Raw genomic sequence first — 24,097 nt, 5'->3', positions numbered from 1 at the left:
TATCCTTACAACTTTTCTACAAATTTGAAATTTGTCAAAATAAAAAATTGAGGGGTTGCTTATAGACCATGCACTTTGGACAAAAAAAGATGAGGCATATACTTAATGAAAATATTTACATAATAAGGAAAAAAATTGTTCCAGAAACAAAGAGGTTTCATTCTCGGAATAAAAAAGTCCACTTCGCTGAACTTTGATGATCACTGACAAGCTTACCCTTAATAGAGCTCCTTTTTCTATGAATCCATTAAGACCATGCCTTCTGCTACAATCTTGATAATTCAAATATGTCAATATCACTAAGCAGGTTACCTTCAGGTCTTTCTAACCAGAAAGCTTCTTTAATTCATCACATGTTAATTTAGCCGTTATGGTTTAATTCTCTGAGAAGAAACTTCTTTCAAGTTTGTTTGATGAGATCACTGCTGTTATTGTTTGAGAAGAAACCTTTAATTTTTCACTATACCATACCACTCTCAGCAATGTCTCAGCTGTATTCAGAATGCATGGGAGTTTGTCATGCAACCAAGGTAGGAAGAAGGGCATCCCAGAGAAGAAATAGTAAATAAAAAGACAGAAAATAGCACGGCAAGTTGAGAGAATAAGAAATACAGCATTGATGAAACAGAAAACATTGCAGAGCAGGGTAAAATGACCCTGTCACAAAGTGAGCTGGAATTTTTTGTCTAGGCTTACAGGTCTCTCTATCCATTGGGTCATGAAAACAATTTAGTAGGTCCCAAACAGCATTTTTTAAATGAAGTAAAATAGAACAGAACACAGTAGTAAACGGAGTCCCACATTGGTAGCAAGGTTAAGAACTGTTTCAGGAAACTTTTGCTCCTGTTGTATGTGTCTGTTTACATGTCTTTGCTGGATCACAGACGTAGAATCTATTTCTTTTGGTGAGTCATGGACAAAATTAGGTTTGAAAGCCATTACTATCTAGACAATGGGGACCCACGGAAAGGCTTCAAGAAAGAGTACGATAAAATTTGGCCTTACAAGATCATGATGGCAGTAATACAGTTTTTCAAACTGCTGGGAGTCTCAAATTCAATTTAGTTGTTCTCCACCAGTATGTTTTTCTAAGTAGAAAAGAGTAAAATAGAAAATATCAGAGTGCATCACAAGTAGTAATTAAAAATGGTATTGTTCATGAAACTTTGGTTTCACTTTTTGGTTCACACACCCACACACACAATGTTCTATGTCACAACATATAATAAATATCTTATTTTTTACTCGGGTTGAAATCAGAAAAGTTTGAAAGTCATTGATAAAAAGAGTTAGTAATTGGCTCAGAAAAAGATCGGGGCAGAGAGAAAATTCAAAGACTGCTCCAAAAGGAGGAAAGAGAAAATGAGGGCTTGAACTAAGGCAAAGGAGATAAAAAAGAAACATTAAATTCCAGAGAAATACAGAAGGTAGAATAGAACAATCTTAGTAATTGATTAGATTAGGGTGAGGGACAAAGGAGAAAAAGAGAAGAAGACAGATTGAAATCCTTTTTTAAAAGACTGTTTTGGAAACCTGTGTTGATGATGACTACATTCTATAGATTCCAGATACCTACACTACAATACAAAAGCTCCTTAGAGTGGCATTCAAAGCATACCACAATATGTCCTATTATATTCCAACTTTTCTTGTACTGTACTCCCTCAAAGGTCCTCTGCACTATGCAAATAATACCATTTCCACAAAAATTAATACTAATTTACTAAAAAGTACTATTTCTCCACAGCACTCTGAGACTGTATGATTTCTGATACTATAGTGCTAAATGTTACTTATCACTTTAGGAAAAAAAAAAAACCCCACTGCTGTCAATTCGATTGTGACTAATGTCAAAACAAAAATATCATTTATTTCCTATTGACTTGTGTTATTATTTCAAAACTATTTCAATGCTGAAAACATTCTGATCCCAAAGATCATGAAAGAGGATGATATTCAAAAATTCTAATGTTAACTACAGAATGCAGTCTCCTATGACAGATTTGCGTTCCCTTCTTCCCTAATTCCGTGAAGAATTAATCAAATTTATGTACTAACTAAAAGCAAACATATTTTTTTAAAAAATCACATAGTTAATTCCTCTTTAATTGGCAGCAATAACAAACGTAGAGAATTTTTACAGGACTCATAAGAATTACTGAAATCTAACTGAAATTTTATTTCTTGTACCACCAGCAATAAGCACTGCTATGCCCCATAGGTAGTAGTAAGTACAGCAACAATTCCACACTTTAGATACCTGGACTAGTTTTCTTAGTGATTGGGAATTCCCTCTAAATGCTTAAGACAATCACCCTAAAACTTGACTGATACTTAAACTCATTATAAATATACATATATACGTATGTATACACATACACATACAGATAAATAAACATACACATATATATGTATACACAGACACACACACCCCAAATGTGTAGAAGTTCTCTCACATGTTATTTCATTTCAGTGACTATTGGTTCATCATACGTATCAATAAATAAGGAAACTGCCTTCATTTCCTAGTGCTGCTGTAACACAAATGCACAAATGCCAATTGCAAAAAATACACTTATAGCACATATACAAGTGGCCTTAAAGGCAGAGATTTATATTCTCACAGTTCTGGAGGCTAAAAGTCCAAATCAAGGTCTCAGCCACGTCAATTTTTTCTGTGAGCCTCTCCTTAGTTTCTGGTGTCTGGCAGCGATCCTTGGCATTCCTTTGCTTGTAGATGATCCTCACATGTAGTCTGTATTCCCTGTGTGTGTGTGTGTATCTGTGTCTAATCTGCTCCTTTTATATCTCAGAAGTGATTAGACTCAGAGACGACCCTACTCTAGTATGGTCTAATTTTTTTAAATCCTATTTCCATATAGGGTTAAATCCACAGATGCAGGCGTAAAGATTCTAATGTTTATTTTGGGGGACATAGTTTTCACAGTTTAATTCATAACAGAAGCTAAAAGTGATTTAGTTTTAAAAAAAAAAAAACTTTCTCTTGAAAGGAAATAAAAACTTCTAAAAAAAAAAAAAAAAAGAACTATTTGCTTCCCATTCAAATTTAAGGAGGAATTTCATTCAAATTTAAGGAGGAATTTATTTATTCAAATATCCATAAGTTCATTTCTCTACTGCCTGAGATAATTTTTTCAAAATACATGTATGCATTTAAACGTGCTCAAATATCTAGAAACATAAATTGAAGTACTTAAACACTATCTAAATACTCAAAGAGGGGCTGATAATCTACTGACTATTGTAACTGAAAGAATTTCATTCTCTCAAAAACAATTTTTTCTCAAGGTGGGGAAGAAAACAGAATGAGAGGGAACATACCAAAGTGATTAAAAATATAGGTTTGTGGGTCAAAAAGCTTGGTCTTGAATCATTTAATAGCTCTATAATCTGGTACAGTTACCTAAAACTTTCTATGCTTCAATTTCCTCATATGTAAAAGTTATTATTAAAAGTTAATTATCATACTTGAAGAACAACAACAAAAAAAAAAGTAGGCAGAATGCTCCTTAGACGCGAGGATGGCGAGACTTCGTCTCACGTACTTTGGACATGTTATCAGGAGGGACCAGACCCTGTGAAGACAACACGCTTAGTAAAGCAGAGGGTCAGTGAAAAAGAGACTCTTAACAAGATGGACTGACACAGTGGCTCCAATAATGGGCTCAAGCACAGCAGAGATTATGAAAATGGTGCAGGACCGGGCAATGTTTCATTCTGTTGTGCATGGGGTCGCTGAGTCGGAACCAACTTCACAGCATCTAACAACAACAACATACACACACTTCCTTTCAGATTTATATGTTGTTGTTGCTGGGTGTTGTGGAGTCAATTCTGACTCATACTGATTCCATGCGACAGAGCAGAACTGTCCCATAGGGTTTTCTTGCCTGTAATCTTTACTGAAGCAGATCATCAGGTCTTTCTTTTACAGAACCAATGGGTGAGTTTGAACCACCAACCTTTCAGATAGCAGCCTAGTGCTTAACCATATAATACACAAAAAATTTAACAGTTTTCTTTGGTAGTAAAATTAAGAGTGTTTTTTTGTGTGTTTTCCAGTAGTCTCCGATTTTTTTACAGTGAACATATATATTAATCATACTTATGGAAAAAGGGCAATTTTAAACTATAAATGTCAAAATGTCCAAGATGCAATTTAAAAAAATCACCTATCTTACCAAGAATCAGGAAAACCACAACTTGAATGAGAAAAAGACTAAGATGAGTCAGATGTTGGAATTACCTGATAAGGATTTTAAAGCAAGCATCATAAAAATGCATCAAAACTCAATTATAAATTCTCTTGAAACAAATGAAAATATAGAAAATCTCTGCAAAGAAACAAAAGTTATTAAAAAAAAAAAAAAACAGCAAAAGAAAACTACAGAACTGAAAGCTACAATAACCAAAATTAAAATCTTACTGGATGGACTCAAAAGAGATGGCAGAGGATAGAATTAGTGAACATGAGAACCAAATTTATCCAATATGAACAAGAGAGAGAAAATTAACTGAAAAGAAATTAACAGTGTCTCTAAGACCCATGAGACAATAACAAAAGATCCAACTCCATATCATCAGAGTTCCATAAAAAGAAGAGAAAGAAGATGGAGTTGAAAGAGCATTCAACAAAATAAAGGTTGAAAGCTTCCAAATTTGGAAAAGGACATTTAAGAAGTAAGGATAAACTCATAGAAATTACACTTTGACATATCATCACTAAAACTTCTGAAAACAAAGACAAAGAAAAAATCTTGAAAGCAACCACAGAGAAAGGATGTATTACCTATAGAACGCCAATTCAAATGGCAGCTGATTTTACATCTGAAACCACAAAAGTCAGAAGGAAGTGGCACAAAATTTTTCAAGTGCTGAAAGAAAAGAGCTGTCAACTATGAATTCTGTATCTGGTGAAACTATCTTACAGGAATAAAGAGGAAATGAAGACATTCACAGGCAAAAAAAACCTAAAAGAATTTGTCATTATAGCAGACCTACCCTGAAAGAATGGCTAAGGAAGTTCTTCAAACAGAAAGTAAATGATAAAAAAAAAAAAAAAAAAACTTGGAAAATCAGGAAGAACAAAAGAACAATGGAAAAGGTAAAAATATGAGCAAATACAATAGACTATCCTTCTATTCAAGAGGTTTTAAAATCATTGTTAATGGTTGAAACAAAAATTATAATACCATCTATATGCTGTTCATAGTATGTAGAAGAAATATTCAAGACAATGGTATTTACAAAGTAGGGAGAGTTGCTGCATTGTTAGAGGCCGTGGAGTCCACTCCAACTCAAGGCAACCCCACGGGTACAGAGTAGAACTGCTTCATAGAGTTTTCAAGACTGTGACCTTTGAGAAGCAGATCACCAAGCCTGTCTTCCAAGGAGCCTCTGGGTGGGTTCAAATTGCCTTTCGGCTACTAGTCTAGCACTTAACCGTCTGCTCCACTCAGGGATTCCTCAGCAGAAATATTGAAAACAATGGTATTTACAAAGCAGGGAGGGTAAAAGGGCAGAAATTGAAGTTAAATTTTCCACACTACATTCAAATTGGTAAAACACTGACACAAATAGACTCTGGTGAGTTAAGTATGCAAGTTTTACTACCAAGAACAAACACTAAGAAAATTCTACGAAGTGCTATCTTCAGAAACACTATAATTCAGGGTGAAAGCCTAAAAAAAGTTTAAGTAATCCATAGGAAGGCAAGAAAAGAGAAACACAAAAATGAGTATCAGAGAGAACAAACAAAACAAAAAATAAAATGGCAGACTGACAGACTTAAGCCCTAATATATCAATAATTACCATAAATATAAGTGGTTTAAACACATCAATTAAAAGCAAAGATGGGGGGAAGGACAAATACCACCACAACCCAGCTATACCGATTATATGCTGTCTATAATAAATTCACTTAAAATACTACATGTGGAAAGTAAAAGGATAGAAAAAGATATGCTATGAGTCAGAACTGACTCGACGGCAATGGGTTTGGTTTATACAAATCTTAAAAAAAAAAAAAAAAAAAAAGGCAGTACAACTACTGGTGTCTACTTGTCTGGAGCAAAAGAGAAAGAAGGAACTCAAAGACTCAAAGAAGAAGTTAGAGGACTAACAGCCCACAAGAATCACAGCCTCACATATCCTGAGACCAGAAAAACTATTTGGTGCCCAGCTACCAATACCCACCATTCTGACCAGGGACACAACAGATGGAACCCCTGAGACTGTAACCCTGAAACACCCTTTAAAACCAGGGCTTCAAACCAGTTCAGTCTGGTTCAAACCCCTGCTGAGAATTTACATTTCTAATAAGTTGCCAGGTGATGCTAATGCTGCCAGTTAGGGACCAATTCTGAGAACCACTAGTCAAGCGGTGGTTCTCAAAATGTATTATACATAAGATCACCCAGGGATCTTGTTAAAATGTGGATTCAGTATATCTGGGATGGAGATGCAAATTCTCAGCAGGGAACTTGTTAGAAATGCAAATTCTCAGCAGGGGTTCAAACCAGAACAAACTAGTTCAAAGCCCTGCTTTAAACCTGGAACTGAAACCACTCTCGGGAGGTCACCATTCTGTTAAATAACAGATTAATTCATAAAATGAACAATATCACCTGTGAGTACTATGTTGTTTAAAAACAACAACAACTATATGAGATTCAAAAGGTCAACATTACCCCAAAGTTGAGAAGGTAAAAGGGGCGGGGGGAGTGAGGAAGCTAGATAAATGAAAATGGAACAACCAAAACAAAAATAATTGAATGTTGACACACTGTGAAAAATGTAACCAATGTCACTGAACAATATGCACAGAAATTGTTAAATGGAAACTCAATTTGCTGTGTAAACTTTTCACCAAAAACAACAATAAAATATTATTTAAAAAGAAAAAAACAAGAGTCTCTATATTACTATTACATAAAGTAGACTTCAGGGCAAAGACAATTACTAGAGACAAAAGAGACACATTATAGAATGATAAAAGAATCAACTCACCAAGAATACAAAACAATCCTAAACGTGTATGTGCCAAACAATATATCAAACCAAAACAAACCCATTGCCATTGAACAGATTCTCACTCATGCGAACCCATGCGTTACAAAATAGAGCTGCTCCATAGGGTTTTCTTGATTATAATCTTTACAGAAGCAGATCACCAGGACTTTCTTTTGTGGGCTGCTGAGAAGGTTCAAACTGCTAACCTTTAGGTTACTAGTCAAGCACAAACCGTTTATGCCACTCCTAAACCTTAACCAAACAACAGAGCTTCAAAATACATGAAGCAAAAACTGATAGAAAAGAAAGGAGAAACAGACAAAGCCACAATTACAGTTGGGAACTTTAAGATCCCTCTCTCAGAGACTACAGAAATACTAAACAGAAAATCAGCAAAGATACAACAGTTTTAAACAACAATCAACCAACAGGATCTAATTAACATATGCAGAACATTCCACCAAACAACAGCAGAATACAAGTTTTTTCAAAAGTCCACAAAACATTTAACAAGACTGACCATATCCTGAGCACAAAATGTAAACATATTTACAACAAATGAAATCATACAGTGTATGTTCTCTGACTATATAGACTCTAACTACAAATCAGTTAACAGAAAGACAACTAGCAAGTCTCCAAGAACTTGGAAATTAAACAAAACACTTCTAAATAATCCATGGGTTAAAGACTCGAAGTAAATTTAAAAAATATATAGACAGAACTGAATGAAAATGAAAGTAAGACATATTAAAAGGCGTAGGACACAGCTAAAGCATGGTAAAAGGAAAATGTATAGCACTGAATGTTTACGTTGGGAAACAGGAAAGGTCTCAAACCAAAAATCTTAAATTCCTACCTCAAGAAACTAGAAACATAAGAACAAAATAAACCCACTGCAAGCAGATGGGGGAAATGATAAAACTAAGAGCAGAAATTAATGAAATTGAAAACAGGAAAATAATAGAGAAAACTAATGTAACAAAAAGCCTATTCTTTGAAAAAATTAATAAAACTGATAAACCTCTAGCCAGACTGACAAAGAAAAGGAGACAAGATACAAATCAGCAATAGTAGGAATAAAATGGTATATCACACTACATAATCTTACAAGCGTTTTTAATTTGGGTTTCCACGTGTTCATTGTTAATATATAGAAACTGATTGACTTTTGCATGTTGCTCTTATACACTATGACCTTGCTAAATTTGTCTTTTAGTTTTAGGAGTGAAGAGGATAATAATGGAATAATACAAATAAGTTTATGCTTATAAATTCAACAAGTTAGAAGAAATGAACCAATTCCTTAAATACCACATTACTACCAAAACCCAACCAAGATAAAATAGATAATATGAATAGTCCCATAACCATTAAAAAAATTAAACTCATAATTAAAAAGGAAATTCCAGGCCCAAATGGTTTCACTAGGGAATTCTACCAAATATTTAAAGTAGAATAAATACCAGTACTTCATAAACTCTCTCAATAAATAAAAGAGGGAGGAATACTTCCCAACTCATATTATGAAATCAGTATTACCCCAAGTACCAAAACCAGACAAAAATATCACAAGAAAAGAAAACTTAGAGACCAATATCTCTCATGAGCTTAGGCAAAAACAAACCCTCAACATAATATTACCAACATGAATTCACTAATGTTTAAAAAGAATCATTCACCATGACCAAGTGGGATTTACTCCAAGTATGCCAAGGCTGACTCAACGATCAAAAATGAATGTAATTCACCATATCAAAGGATAAAGAGAAAAACTCATATGATCACATGAATTGAAACAGAAAAACATGTGGTTTAATTCAACATCCATGATAAAATGTTTCAGAAACGAGAAGAGAAGTAACCTACCTCAACTTGATTTAAAAAAAAAAAAGAACTCTAACATCATATGTATTGATGAAACACTGATCGCTTTCTACCTAAGATCAAGAAAAGGATGTCTACTCTCACCATTTTATTCATCACAGTACTGGACATTCCAGCTACTGCAATAAGACAAGAAAAATAAATAAAAAGCAAACAGATGTAAAAAAACTGTACTTATTTGCAGGTGACAGGACTGTCTATATACAAAATCCCAAGGAATCTACAAAATAACCCCTAGAACTAAAAGGTGAATTTAGCAAGATCAGAGGATACAAGAGCAACATACTAAAATTAACCATGTTTCTATATATTAATAATGAACACATGGAACCCAAACATAAACACAAAACCATTTACAAAATCGCTCCATAGACAACAAAAACTTAAGTATAAATAACCTAACAAAAGATGTATAGAATCTATATACTGAAGATTACAAAATGCTAATCAAAGAAATCAAAGACCTAAGTAAATGGAAACACATTACATCAATACAGAAAAGATGTCAATTCTCTTCAAATCGATCTATAGGTTTAATGTAATTGCTATGAAAATCCCAGCAAAGTTTTTGTAGACACGAATAAGCTTGTTCTAAAATTCATACGCAAAGGCATAAGCCCTAGAATAGATAAAGCCATAATAAAAAGAATAAAGTGGGAGGAATCACTCTACCCAGTATTAAGGCTTACTACATGCTGCTGTTGTTAGGTGCTATCGAGTTGGTTCCGACTGAGCAACCCAGCATACAACAGAACAAAACAATGCCTGGTCCTGCGCCACCCTCACAGTCTTTGCTATGTTTGAGCCCACTGTTGCAGCCACTGTGTCAATCCATCTCATCCAGGGTCTTCCCCTTTTTTTGCCAACCCTCACTTTACCAAGCATGATGTCCTTCCCCAGGCACTGGTCCCTCCTGATAACATGTCCAAAGTACATAAGACGAAGTCTTGCCATCCTCGCTTCTAGAGAGCATTCTGGCCATACTTCTTCCAAGACAGACTTGTTTGTTCTTCTGGCAGTCCATGGTATATTCAATTTTCTTCACGAACACCATAATTCAAAGGCATCAATTCTTCTTCAATCTTACTTATTCACCGTCCGGGTTTTGCATACATATGAGGCAACTGAAAATACCAAGCGCACTTTAGTCCTCAAAGTGACATGTGTACTTTTCAACACTTTAAAGGGGTATTTTACAGCAGATTTGCCCAATGCGACATTATCGTTTGATTTCTTGACTGCTGCTTCCATGGGCGTTGATTGTGGATCCAAGTAAAATGAAATCCTTGACAACTTTGGTATTTTCTCCATTTATCATGATGTTGCTTTTTGATCAGGTTGTGAGGATTTTTGTTTTATGTTGAGGTGTAATCCATAGTGAAGGCTGTAGTCTTTGATCTTCACAATAAGTGCTTCAAGTCCTCTTCACTTTCAGCAAGCATCATCTGCATATTGCAGGCTGTAAACAAGCCTTCCTCCAACACTGATGCCGCACTCATCTTCATACAGTCCAGCTTCTCAGATTATTCGCACAGCATACAGATTGAGTACGTATGGTGAAAAGATAAAACCCTGACGCACATCTTTTCTAACTTTAAACCAAGCAGTATTCGTTTGTTCTGTTCGAACAACCGACTCTTGGTCTATGTACAGGTTCCCCATGAGCACAATTAAGTGTTCTAGAATTCCCAATCTTCACAATGTTATCTATAAAATTTGTTACAACATCCATTCCACATCGTCAGATGCTTTTGCATAGTCAATAAAACACAGGTAAACATCTTTCTGGTATTCTCTGATTTCAGCCAAGATCCCTCTAACATCAGCAATGATATCCCTCGTTCCACGACCTCTTTCAAATCTGGCTTGAATTTCTGCAAGTTTCCTGTCGATATACTGTTGCAACCACTTCTGAATTATCTTCAGTAAAATTTTACTTGAGTGTGATATTAATAACATTGTTCGATAATTTCTGCATTCTATTAAATCACCTTTGGAATGGCCACAAATATGGATCTCTTCCAGTTGGTTAGCCAGGTAGCTGTCTTCCCAATTTCTTGGCATAGACAAGTGAGCACGTCTAGCACTGCTGCCATCTGTTGAAACACTTCGATTGATATTCCATCAATTCCTGGAGCCTTGTTTTTTTCGCCAATGCCTTCACCTCAGCTTGGACTTCTTCCTTCAGTACCATCAGTTCTTGATCATATGCTACCTCCTGAAATGGTTGAATGCCGACCAACTCTTTTTGGTACAGTGACTTCCTTCCATCTTCTTTTGATGATCAAGACAATATGGTATTGGCTGATGCAACACACAAATCAATGAACAGAATACAGAACTTAATAATAAGTACACCCATACAAATATGCCTAACTGATTTTTTTACAAAGTTACAAAAGCAATTCAATGCAGGAAGGATACTTGCCTTTTCAACAAATGGTGCTGGAGCTATTGGACATTCAGAGGCAAAAAAAAAAGAACCTTAACTGAAATCTCATGCCTTACATACACATTTCATGGACTTAACTGTAAAATTTAAAACTATAAAACTTCTAGGAGAAAATCTTTGCAACCTAGGGCTAGGCAAAGAGTTCTCAACCTTGCCTCCTAAAGTACAATCCATAAAATAAAAAATTGGTAAATTAGGCCTTAACAAAATTTTAAATTTTTGCTCTGAAAAAGATCCTATTAAGAGGAGGAAAAGAAAAACTATAGAGAGAATGAATATATCTGCAAACCATATACCAACAAAGGACTCGTATTTTAAATATACAAAGAACTCGCAAAGCTCAACAGTTATTAAAAAAAAAAAAAATCCTATTGGAAAATGGGCAAAAAACATAAACAGACATCTCACCAAGGAGGATATACAGATGGCAAATGAGCCTAAGAAAAGATTTTCAACATCGTTAGCCATTAGGGAAATGCAAATTAAAACCACAAAAAGATATCACTACACATCAAACAGGAGTTCTGACAGCACAACGATTAAGCACCCAGCTGCTAACCGAAAGGTTGGCGGTTCGAACCCACCCAGCAGCTCCACAGGAGAAAGACCTGGTGATCTGCTCCTGTAAAGATTACACCCTAGGACACCGTATGGGGCAGTTTTCACATGGGGTCACTATGAGCTGAAATCAACCTGACAGCACCTAACAACACATCTATCAGAATGGGTAAATAAAAATGGTAACACCACAAAATGCTGGCAAAGATACACAGAAATACTGGGTTACTCGTACATTACCAGTGGGAACGTAAAAGGATACAACCACTCTGGGAAACAGATTGGAAGTTTCTTATAACACTGAACATGCAATTACCATAAGACCCAGTAATTACACTCTTGGGCATTTATCCAAGAGAAATGAAAACGTATATTCACACAAAAACATATACACAAGTGTTCACAGCAGCTTTTTTTTTCATAATAGTTAAAACTGGAAATAACCCAAATGTTCTCCGATGGGTGAGCAGTCAAACAAACTGTAGTACATCCATACCATGGAATACTACTCAGCAATGAAAAGAATATACTATTGGTACAGGCAAACAACTTGGATGAATCTCAAGGGAATTATGTTGAGGGACAAATAACAATCCCAAAAGGTTATATACTGCCTGATTCCATTTATATAATGTTCCTGAAATGACAAAATGGAGAAGGGATTAGTGGTTGCCAGGGGTTAAGGATGGGAAAAGGAAGGAGGGAGGTAAGTTTGATTATAAAAAGGCAGTACAAGGGATTCTGGTGGTGATGAAACTGTTCTGTATCTTTACCATGCTGATGATTACACGAAATCTACACTTGACAAAACTGCACGGAACTAAATACACAACACTGACATACACACATACATAAGAGTATATGTTACTCGGTGAACTGAGTAAAACAGGTGGATTGTATCAACGACAATTTCCTGGATATGATATTATACTACAGTTACGCAAGATGTTACCACTGAGGGAAAATGAGTGAAGGGTACATGGGATTTCTCTGTATTATTTTTTACAACTCATGTGAAACTACAAATATCTCAAAAGAGGAAATGGAAGTAACTGACTCATCCTGAAATAAAGTTTTCTTTAAAAATCAGAGAGACAGATCAATATTTACAGGCAGACATAGAGAGGAGATATGGTTCTATCTTAAATGTGAACCCAGTCTAGTCTGAAGTATATTAAATTTGTGTGGGTGCACAACAAAGAAGTCTTAAAAGAGTTGGGGGGATCTTTAAGTCTTAAGGCTTGAGACAAATAAATCAGAGAAAGGGAAGTAACATTGAATACAGAATGAAGATAGAAATTTTGCTCAAGTAATGTCTCACCCCTAGGATTTTTCCAAGGCTACCATGTGTAGGATTTTTTTACACTATTTAATAATTAGACATGCATTTACACATTATGAGTCAGAATCGACTCAATGGACACAGGTTTGACTTTTTGGTTTCCATCTCTACGGAGCCCTGTGGTACAGTGGTTAAAGCGCTCTGCTGCTAACCAAAAGGTTGGCAGATTAAACCCTCCAGCTGCTCTGCGGGAGAAAGATGTGGCAATCTGCTTCCATAAAGACTGCAGCCTTAGAAACCCTATGGGGGAAGTTCTACTCTCTTCTATAGGGTTACTATGAGTCGGAACTGACTCAATGGTGACAGGTTTGGGTTTTTTTGTTTGTTTGTTTTACATCTTTCAACAGACATATAGCCAAAAGAGAAAACAGAAGCTACTGACTCGTGAAGAAAGAAGGTAAGACATAAAGTTTTTCTTTCCTACAGTGAAAGATAGGAATTTAAAAAATGAGGACCCTATTTCTCAAGTAGTAGATGTTCATTTAAACTGCTCCAAAATCATCCAAGCCATTTGTAAAAATGCTGGGTTACCCAGTGACTGGCCAGCCCTGAAGAATACTAAATTTGTGTGGGTGTACTTACATATGTGTGTATTACATGGACTGGGAAGGTGCAAGCCAAAGGAAAAGCACAGTATTTGCATTAGAATTGTAGTTCTACCACTCAGTTTTCTCAACTCAAATGAAGATATCAATTCTCACTATACAGCTGTGAGAGCTAAACGATATAATCTATGTAAAGCGCGTGGCATACCAGTAAATACTGGGACTCTGCCTTCCCTGTCCTCCCCAAAAAAACTAATTATAAATATTGATGTTGTTGTTGTCACTAGCTGCCACTGAGTCAATTCCAGCTTATGGCAACCTCAGGGTGCAGAGGAGAACTGCTCCATAGGGTTTTCAAGGATGTGAACTTTCAGAAGCAGATCACCAAGCCTGTCTTCTGAGGCACCTCTGGTGGGTTTGAACCACCAATCTTTGGCTAGTAGTGGAGCACCTGTTTGCGCCACCTAGGGAAATCTAAACATATCTGAAAAAAATATGTGAGTCGGGTTCATTCCCAGTTCTACCACTACCTAGTTATGCAACCTTAAGGAAGCCACTCTAAGTCTGCTTCTGCATCTGGGCAATGAGAGGGTTCCCTCAATCTCTAAAATTCTATATATCTATGCATATCATTCCCATGAGTATAATATCTAAGACCAATGCAACAAAAGCTAATCAAAGCTCTCTTGAAAACCAGGTGTATTTTATATTTCTTTTTGTCCCCCATGATGTTCACTGCTTTATTCAGTGAATCAGATAATTACTAAAATGTCCAAAATCATATCTCAAATCCTATTGAGATGGGATCAGGCATATGAAAAAGTTATTAATAAGTTTTATCTAATAACAAATATTTTTAATTTAATCCCAAACTGAAGTGTATTGCAGGTGATTTCAAGATAAAACACCTATTTCATAAATACCTGAATACTCAAACAATGAGCCATAACCAACATCCACAGTCAATATTTTTGGGTTAAAATTAAGATAAACAAACAAACAACAACAAAAAAAAACCCTAATGCAGTGGAGCTGATTCTAACTCATGGTGATCCCATGTGTTACCAAGTAAAACTGCTATTAGAGTTTTCTTGGTTATAATCTTTACAGAAGCAGATCACTAGGCCCATGGATTTGAACCGCCAGTCTTTAGGCGAGTAGTCGAGCACAAACCATCTGCACAACCCAGAGACCATAAAAGTAAGATAATGACAGTCAAAAGCAATATCTGTTGTTGGGATATTTGAATCATATAATAACAGACAACTTACCATGTCGGGCCTGAAAGAAAAAAGAGCTTTTAAGTATATGACTTTCTCCCATCCCATCTCTCAACTACCTGTTTTCTAGTATTTCCTGGTATTACATGTAAATTAATAATACATGTGGTAGACTGTTACTTTGGTGCCCCTCGATATTCATGCCCTTGTATAGTTCCCCTCTCATGCTAAATCTGGGCTTCACCATTGGGACATTAACAAGCATGATAAACGAGGAGGCTTGGTAAGTGTTGACTACGCTAGGGCATATTCTCTTGGAACAGTAACTCATGGAACCCAACCACCATGCTGTGAAGAAGGACAAACTAGTCACAACAAGGCTACATGAAGAAAGAGATGCCCAGCTATCCATCCATTAACTGTTCTAGCCATCCCAGCTAATTAGACTTATGAGTTAAGAAGCCACCTTGTCTATTACGGCCAACAGACAACACATTGAGCAGTTCCCATTATGCCCTGCTCACAATGCAGAATCATGAGCAAATATATAATTGTTATTGTTTCAGCAACTAAGTTTTGGAGTGCTTTATTATGTAGCAATAGATAACTAAAACAAAAGATGTAAAGCAATCAGAACAGTTCGTGTCATACAGTTAGCAACAAAGAAACGTCAACAGTTAATAGTTGTTACTATTATAATTTTTTTCCCTGAATGTATTATTTCAGTTATTCTTGAGGCCAGGTTTCATTCTGCTCATTTTCCTCACAGCCAGTAAAGAGGTAGGAGCAAGGCAACCAGAAAGCCTACTCTTGTTTTCCCTTTCTTCTTCCTAATTTATAGCCGTCCTTTTTCTTCTTGTTCTTCGTCAGTGTTTGCCTGGCTCCCACAGAGTGGCTCTTATCTTTGCTCCAGACAGATATTAGCCTTTGGGGATGCTCTATACCTCTGTAACTACAGGCACCCCTTCAACTTCCCTCCAAGCCATAGGTAAATAATTAAGAGTTCAGTAGGACAAACTCTTCACTAAGAGTCAAAAGTTAATACTCATTTCACTCTTAATTAACTCTTAATTCTTCTTCACTTGATAATTAGGCAAAGGGTACCAACGACCTCTTGTTCAGAAAACATGTTTAAATAGTAGAGAAAAAAATACCTGCTACTCTTCTTCAAGACTTTACTGATCCTAATTACATAAACTTCTCATTCTTTGAGCCCCCATAATGCTTTGCTCATACTTCACTCATGATATTTATCTTAATCTAGCCCGCATTAAAGAAGCCCTGGTGGCACAATGGTTAAAGCACTCAGCTGCTAACCGAAGGGTTGGCAGTTGGAACCCACCAGCGGCTCCACAGGAGAAAAGCCCTGGCAATCTGCTTCTGTAAAAATTTACAGCCTAGGAAACCCTATGAGGCAATTCTACCCTGTTCTATAGGGTAGCTCTGAGTCAGAATCCACTCGACAGCACACAGCAACAGCCTGCATTATAGTAATTGGTTTACTTCTTGCTAGATCTAAAACTCCCCAGGACTTACTGAGAAAAGGGACATCTTACTACTCATTGTATCCCCTGAAGCACCTACTACATTGCTCTACTTCTCGTATAAATACAGTAATAACATCTGCATCCTGGTCAGCAACCATTCTGTCCATAACTAATTTTTGCAATTCTCATCCCCATTTTTATCAAGAAACAATAACTCACCCAGTTCTACTACAATCAGTGACAAAGTTAATGAACTCTACAGGTCCTAACATTAACCATCAGCAATTATTTGACTTAATTAAGAAAGATTTTATTTTTATAGACACGTTAAGATGATTTTTAAGGAAACAGGTACTATTTTTATTTCTTGTTTCCTTTTTCTTAAAATTTCAGGCATGAAACTTTAATAAAACCTAGCCAAGTGCCAGGCAAATAACATCAACGGCAAAGCAACTGAAGAGTTCAGAACTCAATTAAAAGGGGCAACTACTACTCAGCTTTAGTAATCACTGTCAAGCAGGAACATCCATCAGGTATAGCCAAATACTGTGATTTTTCAAGAGATGCTGGAAATCCAGAATTCTTAAATATGATAAACTCCCTATTTTTAAATGGTGACAAGTAATTACTAAATGTTCCAAATACAGTAAGCGAAATATATCTGTGGGTTGGATTCAGCCCAAAGGCTGCCTGCTACTGCAGGCTCACTGTTAAAAATCTCTCTATATAATTGAAGATGGACTAGGGGAACAACGCCCCTTTACCATCATTCCTCATCCCTAGGGAAGAGAGAAAGAAATGGAGAACCATGGAAAGCAGCTCCATAAAATTACAGGGTGCAGCAGTGACAAACTCCTCAATTTAACCTTTTCTCTTTCTTGAAATAGAAATTTCTTAGCAGTTTTAGATACAGAATGTTCTCATAGCAGAATATAGGGAGAAATTTAAAATTTTTTTTGTCAAAATCCAGGAAAAGGAAAATATTCAAGTAAATATAATACAGTAGCTAAAACTGCACAAACTTCTCTGGTCTTAAACTAATGAAAATGCACAGTAATAAACATAAGACTAATCACTCACCATGCACACAGAAAAACAAGGTACACAATACAAATAGCATTAATATATTTGGTCAGTCTATACACTGTCACTAGATTCTCATTACTAACAGCCCAAAACCAGCTGAATACAAATTGGACTCTGAGACTGGGGAATTCTAGTCTAACAAATCACTTGTAGACTCAAACCAGTGACCTAAGCCTCCTTAATACCCTACTATTAACTAAGGTGACCACTCACTAGTAATTATTAATTTAGTCCAAGACCATTTCTTCGATACTTTTAGAAAAAATTTGACATTATATAACCACATCGGTAGGACTTTTTTATACCATTTAAAAATACAAATTTATAAAAGACACTTGAATTTTACCTCTAAAAACTGCTTAACCTACTCCTGGAAGATTTCAAGGAGTTAAAATAAAGTTTTTAATATATATAAAATCATGGTAGAGATGCATTTAGAGGGCAAAACATTCTCTAAAATAGCTATTAATAAGGGAATCCCTATACTAAAAGAATTAGTAGGCAATTTAATGATAATAAAACTATACTCTTGTTATTTTGGAGGACTATTTGTAAAACCTGGTGGCGTAATGGTTAAGAGTGCAGCTGCTAACCAAAAGGTCAGCAGTTCGAATCCACCAGGCACTCCTTGGAAACCCTATGGGGCAGTTATACTCTGTCCTATAGAACCGCTATGAGTCAGAATCTACTCGACGGCAATGAGTTATTTGTTGAACACTTACTATGTGAATACTCAAGGTTCTCATCAAATCTTCAAAACAACCATGTGACGGAGGTACCATTATTATCCCCATTTTACCGATGGGAAAACTGACCTTTTCAAGATCACATGCTAGTAAGTTGCAGAGTCAGGGTTCCAACACAAACCTTGACTAATTTCAGAATTTAAAGGCTTAACCACTACACTGTATTGCCTCCAGTGAGTTTCAGTTGATAGCTAAGATAAAAAAAAAAAAAACAACAGGGAAATCTGTACTTCTTAGTGGCAAATTTTAAAAACATATTAGAAATAGAGGATACCTTTTAGAACACGAAAAAATTTCATATATATAGTCATACAAATATTATTTTGTTCCCAAGTACATATGATAATCATGAAAATCTCATACAATGGGTTTCTCACAATTTTTCCTAAGTACTCATTCACACTTATTAAAAATAATTTAGAACTACAATAGCCTAAATATGCCTAATTCAATTCAGTTGTGGAACAGGCATAAAACTAGATTCTTCTGGTATGAAAAGCTACACTTTATTTATTACAACCACAGTACTGAGCATGTACTGGGTACTTAATAAATAACTGATTTTTTTCAAAAAGGCTTGATGATGTGCAAGCAGTGCTATAAAACAGGAATTTTTTTTTTCATGGCTTAAAACAACACAAATTTATTGTCTTACTTTTTTGGAAGTCAGAAAAGTTCAAATAGGTGTCACTGGGCTAAAATCAAGGTGTCAGTAGGGCTGCATTCCTTTCTAGAGGTTGTAGGGGAAAATCTATTTTATTGCCCTTTCCTTGGCTACTGGCCTCCTTCTATCAGTGGCTGGTTGAGTCTTGCTCACATCACTCTGACGCTGACTCTTCTGACTTCCTTTTTCATCTTTTAAGAACTCTTGTGATTACACTGGGCCTAGATAATTAAGGATAATCTTCTTATTTTAAGGTTGTCTGATTAGCAATCTTAATCCACCTGCAACTTTAATTCCCTCTTAGATTGTGGCAAAATATATTCACAGGTTTCAAGGATTAGGTTTGGGGCATCTTTCAGGGGCCATTATTCTGCCTATACAGTTGGGGATCTTTTGAATCTAGAGATTAGTTTGGGGAGAATTGAGATTTTAACAATACTGAGTCTTCCAATCCATAAACATGGCATATCGCCATATTCACTTAGGTCTTTGATGTCTCCTAGTGATGTTTAACATAGAGGTCTTGTACATCATTTGCTTAGATTTATTCCTAAGCATCTGATGTTTTTTGATGCTACTGTAACTAGTATTATTTTTAAATTTCAATTTCCTATTGTTTACTGTTTATACAGAAATACAACTGAGTTTCGTAATTTCCTTTTTTTTTTCATTATACTTTAGATAAAGGTTTACAAAGCAAACTAGTTTCTCATTAAACCATTAATACACACACAGTTTTGTGACACTGGTTGCCAACCTGAAGACATGTCAACACTCTCTCCTTCTCCACCTTGGGTTCCTCATTACTAGCTTTCCTGTCCCCTCCTGCATTCTTGTCCTTGGCCCTGGGCTGGTGTGCCCATTTAGTCTTGTTTTGTTTTATGGTCCAGTCTAATCTTTGGCTGAAGGGTGAACTTCATGAATGACTTCAGTACTGAGCTATAAGGGTGTCCGGGGGCCATACTCTCGGGGTTTCTCCAGTCTCTGTCAGACCAGTAAATGTGTTTTGTTTTGTTTTTTTTGAGTTTGAATTCTGTCCTACCTTCTTCTCCAGCTGTGTCCGGGATCCTCTATTGTGATCCCTGTCAGAGCAGTCGGTGGTGGTAGCTGGGCACCACCTAGTTGTGCTGGACTCAGTCCGACGGAGGTTATGTCAGTTGTGGTCCATTAGTCCATTGGACTCATCTTTCCCTGTTTTTGGTTTTCCTCATTCTCCCTTGCTTCAGATGGGGTGAGACCAGTGGAGTATCTTAGATGGCCACTCACAAGCTTTTATGACCCCAGACGCTACTACCAAAGCATAATGTAGAACATTTTCTTTGTAAGGTGTTACGCCAATTGAGCTAGATGTTCTCCTAGACCATGGTCCCCACAGTCCTCAGCCCAGTAATTTGGTCCCTCAGGGTAAAATTGGAATTTTTAATAAAGCCATAATACCCTCCAGAAATACCTGCAATATACAGACATGACATAAGCTGGAATAAAATTATACAAAAAATTGAGCTCTGTATTGAATAATAAAAAAGGAATACAACATCCCTATACCATGGCTCGCATAAATAGGACTAATTTATTTTTCCACTTTAAATATCAAGAGATGTAGCCTTAAATCAAAAATGGATGGGTATTACAAAATCTTTCCCTAACTAGGTTTTTTTTTTTTTTAATGTTCTTTCTAAATCCTCTAAAAAAGCTTATCCAAAAAGACTTTCAATCGCCCAGTGACTGCCATCATATGAACCAAATCTTTTTTCCTGTGATACTCATCAAGTTTATTGGAATTCTAAGTGTCAATGAAAACTGATGTGAGGAGTCTATAAAACAAGTTTTGCCTACCATTACCATTTCGCATCTCAACATTTTGGTCTTATCAAGGTCCACCTTTATAAACACATACCTAAGTTCACTTATGAAAAGAACAAGTGGAAAGTACTGACATAAAAAAAATCACTTGTCCTATATATTCTGCAGCAGACTGTCAAAATTAATTTTTGAACAAGATATCGTATTAGCCACCAACCAAAAATGTTGAAAAGAAGCACTACTAATTTTGTTTTACTTCAATATTATACTCAAAGTCTCAACTACAAAGAATTACACTAATAGTAACACATGAGGAGTCTATGAAACAAGTTACAGAGATTGCTGGAGTATGGATCCTTAATCACAGCTGTAATTCACAGAACTGCTTTCCTAATTCTCTTTGACCACCTAAGTGATCCAGAGACTCTTCTGTATCACTATGTTTTCAGTACACAAAAACAGGGATTTGCAGTGCAACAAAAAACTAAAGCCTTCTGACCAATGCATTTTCAACTGATGTTAATCCAACACTCAAATGCTTGTATTCAAAGCTTCTGGGAACACATACACAGGTTGACATAGTCAATGACTGCCTTGGTAGCTGCAAACTCAGCTGAATCCTGGGACACCACCTCAATTTGGAAGGGGCAGGAACATATCCGGTTCTCAATGAATAGTTTTCCATACTTCCCATCCTAAAAACTTTACATCTTCCCAGAGGAGCAATAAATATACAAAGACGCCAGGGAGTATGCCTGTAAGGAAGATGAGTGATCAAATTAAATCCCCGCACATGGAGCCTGAAACTTCAGAACTTTTTCCAGAACAAATCACAGGTGAAAGAACACGGTACGTTTCCCCACTTTTACCCACTACTTCTTTCCTGGAGCCCGCTTCCCGGGTCCTTAAGGAGCAGTCTTGACTTACTGGTTAGTTGGAGGAGCGGTCAGCGGGATGGCCACCTCTTCTTCCTCATATTCTGGTCCATCCAGAGAATCACCTTCATCCACTGTCCCCAGGCCCGCGCCGAAAGTAGGCAGCTGAGGAGGGGGCGGCAGAGGGGGAAATCCGCCGCCTGGCCCTAGGGTCTCAGCAGGCAACGAAGTGGTCCCCTTGGTGAGAGCCATGTCCCCACCAGGGCCGGGGGCAGCAGCACCAGCCACACCAGCAGTAGCACCTCCCCCTGTCAGTCCGGCTCCCCCCAGTCCCCCCACCACAGACCCGGCTCCTAGGAGCCCTGGCGCGTATGAAGCTCCGCCACTCAGAGTCCCGACCACTCCAGCCTCGGTCAGCCCAGGATAGGGGGCGGCTGCCACAGGCAGGGCCGCAGGTATCTTCATTCGACACACAGCCGGATAAGCACTCGAGCCCGCCGCCGCGCCGCCTCCTCCTGCCCCGGCGGTCACCGGGCCGCCCTCCTCACTGCCGGCCTCGGCCGCCATCATGTTGAAGCCCGCTCTACTCCGCACTGCCCTGCCCGCCCGTCCGGGAGCCCCGGGGGCCACTAGGCCCGGGCTCCAAGTCGCCCCACCCAGGCGCGTTCCCCCTTCAGTTCCCCAGGCGGAGGAAACAAAAACAAAAGGGGAGAGCCCGCCGCCGCGCCCCCTCTTCGGGCCACAGCCCAGGCTCTGGAGCTGCCCGGATTACGGGAAGCGAAGTGGGCAAAAATCCTACGCCTGCACAAACGCTGCCCAAACCTTCACTTTACACGCACACACACATGCACAGAAGCGAAAAACTTCCTGGCTGCACTAAAGAGGAAGGGAAGCACGGGGGAAGCGGCTGGGGCGGCTGCCACTCCTTCAGCCACTGCCTCTTCACCGCCCGAGTTCTCGCCACCCCCACCACAGCCACCGCCGGTGCTGCGGCTGGGGCTGGGGCCACTGTAGTCGCTTCATCCTCCACCGGGCTGGAGATTGGAGGGGTGGGGAAAGGATGAAGAAGGGGGCGGGGCCCTGGGGAAATCGACTGAACTGTTCACAACCTGGAGCTCAGTGAAACCCGAGGAGAGAGAAAGGAAGGCGGGACAGGGGAGGAGGAACGGAGGGAAGGAAGGGCGGAGAAGGAGGGAGAGGGTAGTTTCTGCGCAGGCGCGTTCCCGCGCCGGGGGCGGGGGGGGGGTTGGGCCAGGCCTGGAAGGAGGAAAAGGAAGAGTCGGGAGGGAAGGAAGCGGCGGGGACGCGCGGCGCGTGGCCTCGCTCGTAGTCGCGCTCCGGTTCTGAGCGCTTGGCGGCGCGGCCGGTTTTTGGGTGTCGCCGGCGGCGCGCGCCTGCCTCGTGGGGCTTTGTTTGATGGGTGTGTGGCCTGCGTGCGGGGTCTCGTGCCTACCAGAGCGGCGGCGCTAAGCCTGGCCCGTGGCGGCGCTCGGGGGTCGCGGGAGATGGGGCGGAGGAGGCGAGGCGAGTACCTGAGCATGCGGCTCCTGAGCGCGTTGAAAACGGAGAGATGAGAGGGACGAGGAGGCAGTGGAGGGGAAGGAAGGAGAAAGGGAACGTACGATGCCAAGGAGCCAGTTCATTACTTCCAGACTCGTAGATAAAACTGCCTTAACCGGAGGCCCAGATACCAGACGGCCATGGGGGTGGGGGTGAGGGGCTCCTGATGCTGCTAACAAGGCCCAGGCTGTACCGTTAATGTTTTTTTCATTTTTGTTGCATGATAATAAATCACCGTATGACTCTTAAACAAACTTAAAAAAAAAAAAAGATTCCATTCTGCTACCCAAAAGAAAAAAACGAAGTAAATACAGAGAACCATGTGGGGAGAGCGGGAACTTTGGTGGAAATAAATGTGGTTGTGAAGTCAGATTTCTACCACTATGTGTTTTTTGTTTTGTTTTTTAACACAGACACATTGACCTGTGCCATTCCAAGTCTCCTGAGTACTAAGGAAGGGGTGTGGGAAGGAGGAGCCACAGCCAACACTAAACACGCTTTTTCTCCCCGCACTTGTGCAGAAAACTGCAGGGCGTGGTGCATATGTGAATTGACAGAGCACCTTCAACACGACAAATGCCAAGGAGATCCTAGAGTGTAAGATACATGTAATTTCAAAAGTTATCAATTAGCAAATCCTGCCCTTAATATGGCCAAAGAGAGAGGATTTGTTTTGCCGTTTGTACTAGAATATACATAAGTTGTATGCATTCACATATGTGATGAACTCATTTCCATTGTTTGAGATTACACTATTGGTGTACTGGGTTGGATATTGTTGTTGTTAGGTGCTGTCAAGTCAATTCTGACTCAGCCACCCTATGTACAACAGAATTGC

General features: G+C 38.3%; 1 protein-coding gene across 1 annotated transcript in view; it reads right to left on the bottom strand.

Annotated features, from left to right (window-relative positions):
- Positions 1 to 22,731, bottom strand: part of RASA1 (RAS p21 protein activator 1) — a 123,006-nt gene extending 100,275 nt beyond the window's left edge. Inside the window, exon 1 of the mRNA XM_012555158.2 lies at positions 21,752 to 22,731. Within this exon, the coding sequence (XP_012410612.1) occupies positions 21,752 to 22,269 (518 nt within the window). The 5' untranslated portion in view covers positions 22,270 to 22,731. The remainder of the gene's footprint in view (positions 1 to 21,751) is intronic.
- Between the last annotated feature and the right edge of the window lie 1,366 nt (positions 22,732 to 24,097).

Source organism: Trichechus manatus, unplaced genomic scaffold (genome assembly GCF_000243295.1).
Source record: "Trichechus manatus latirostris isolate Lorelei unplaced genomic scaffold, TriManLat1.0 scaffold00032, whole genome shotgun sequence".
Lineage (NCBI taxonomy): Eukaryota > Metazoa > Chordata > Mammalia > Sirenia > Trichechidae > Trichechus > Trichechus manatus.
The sequence above is the reverse complement of the archived record's forward strand: the minus strand, read 5'-3'. Positions and strand labels throughout refer to the sequence as shown.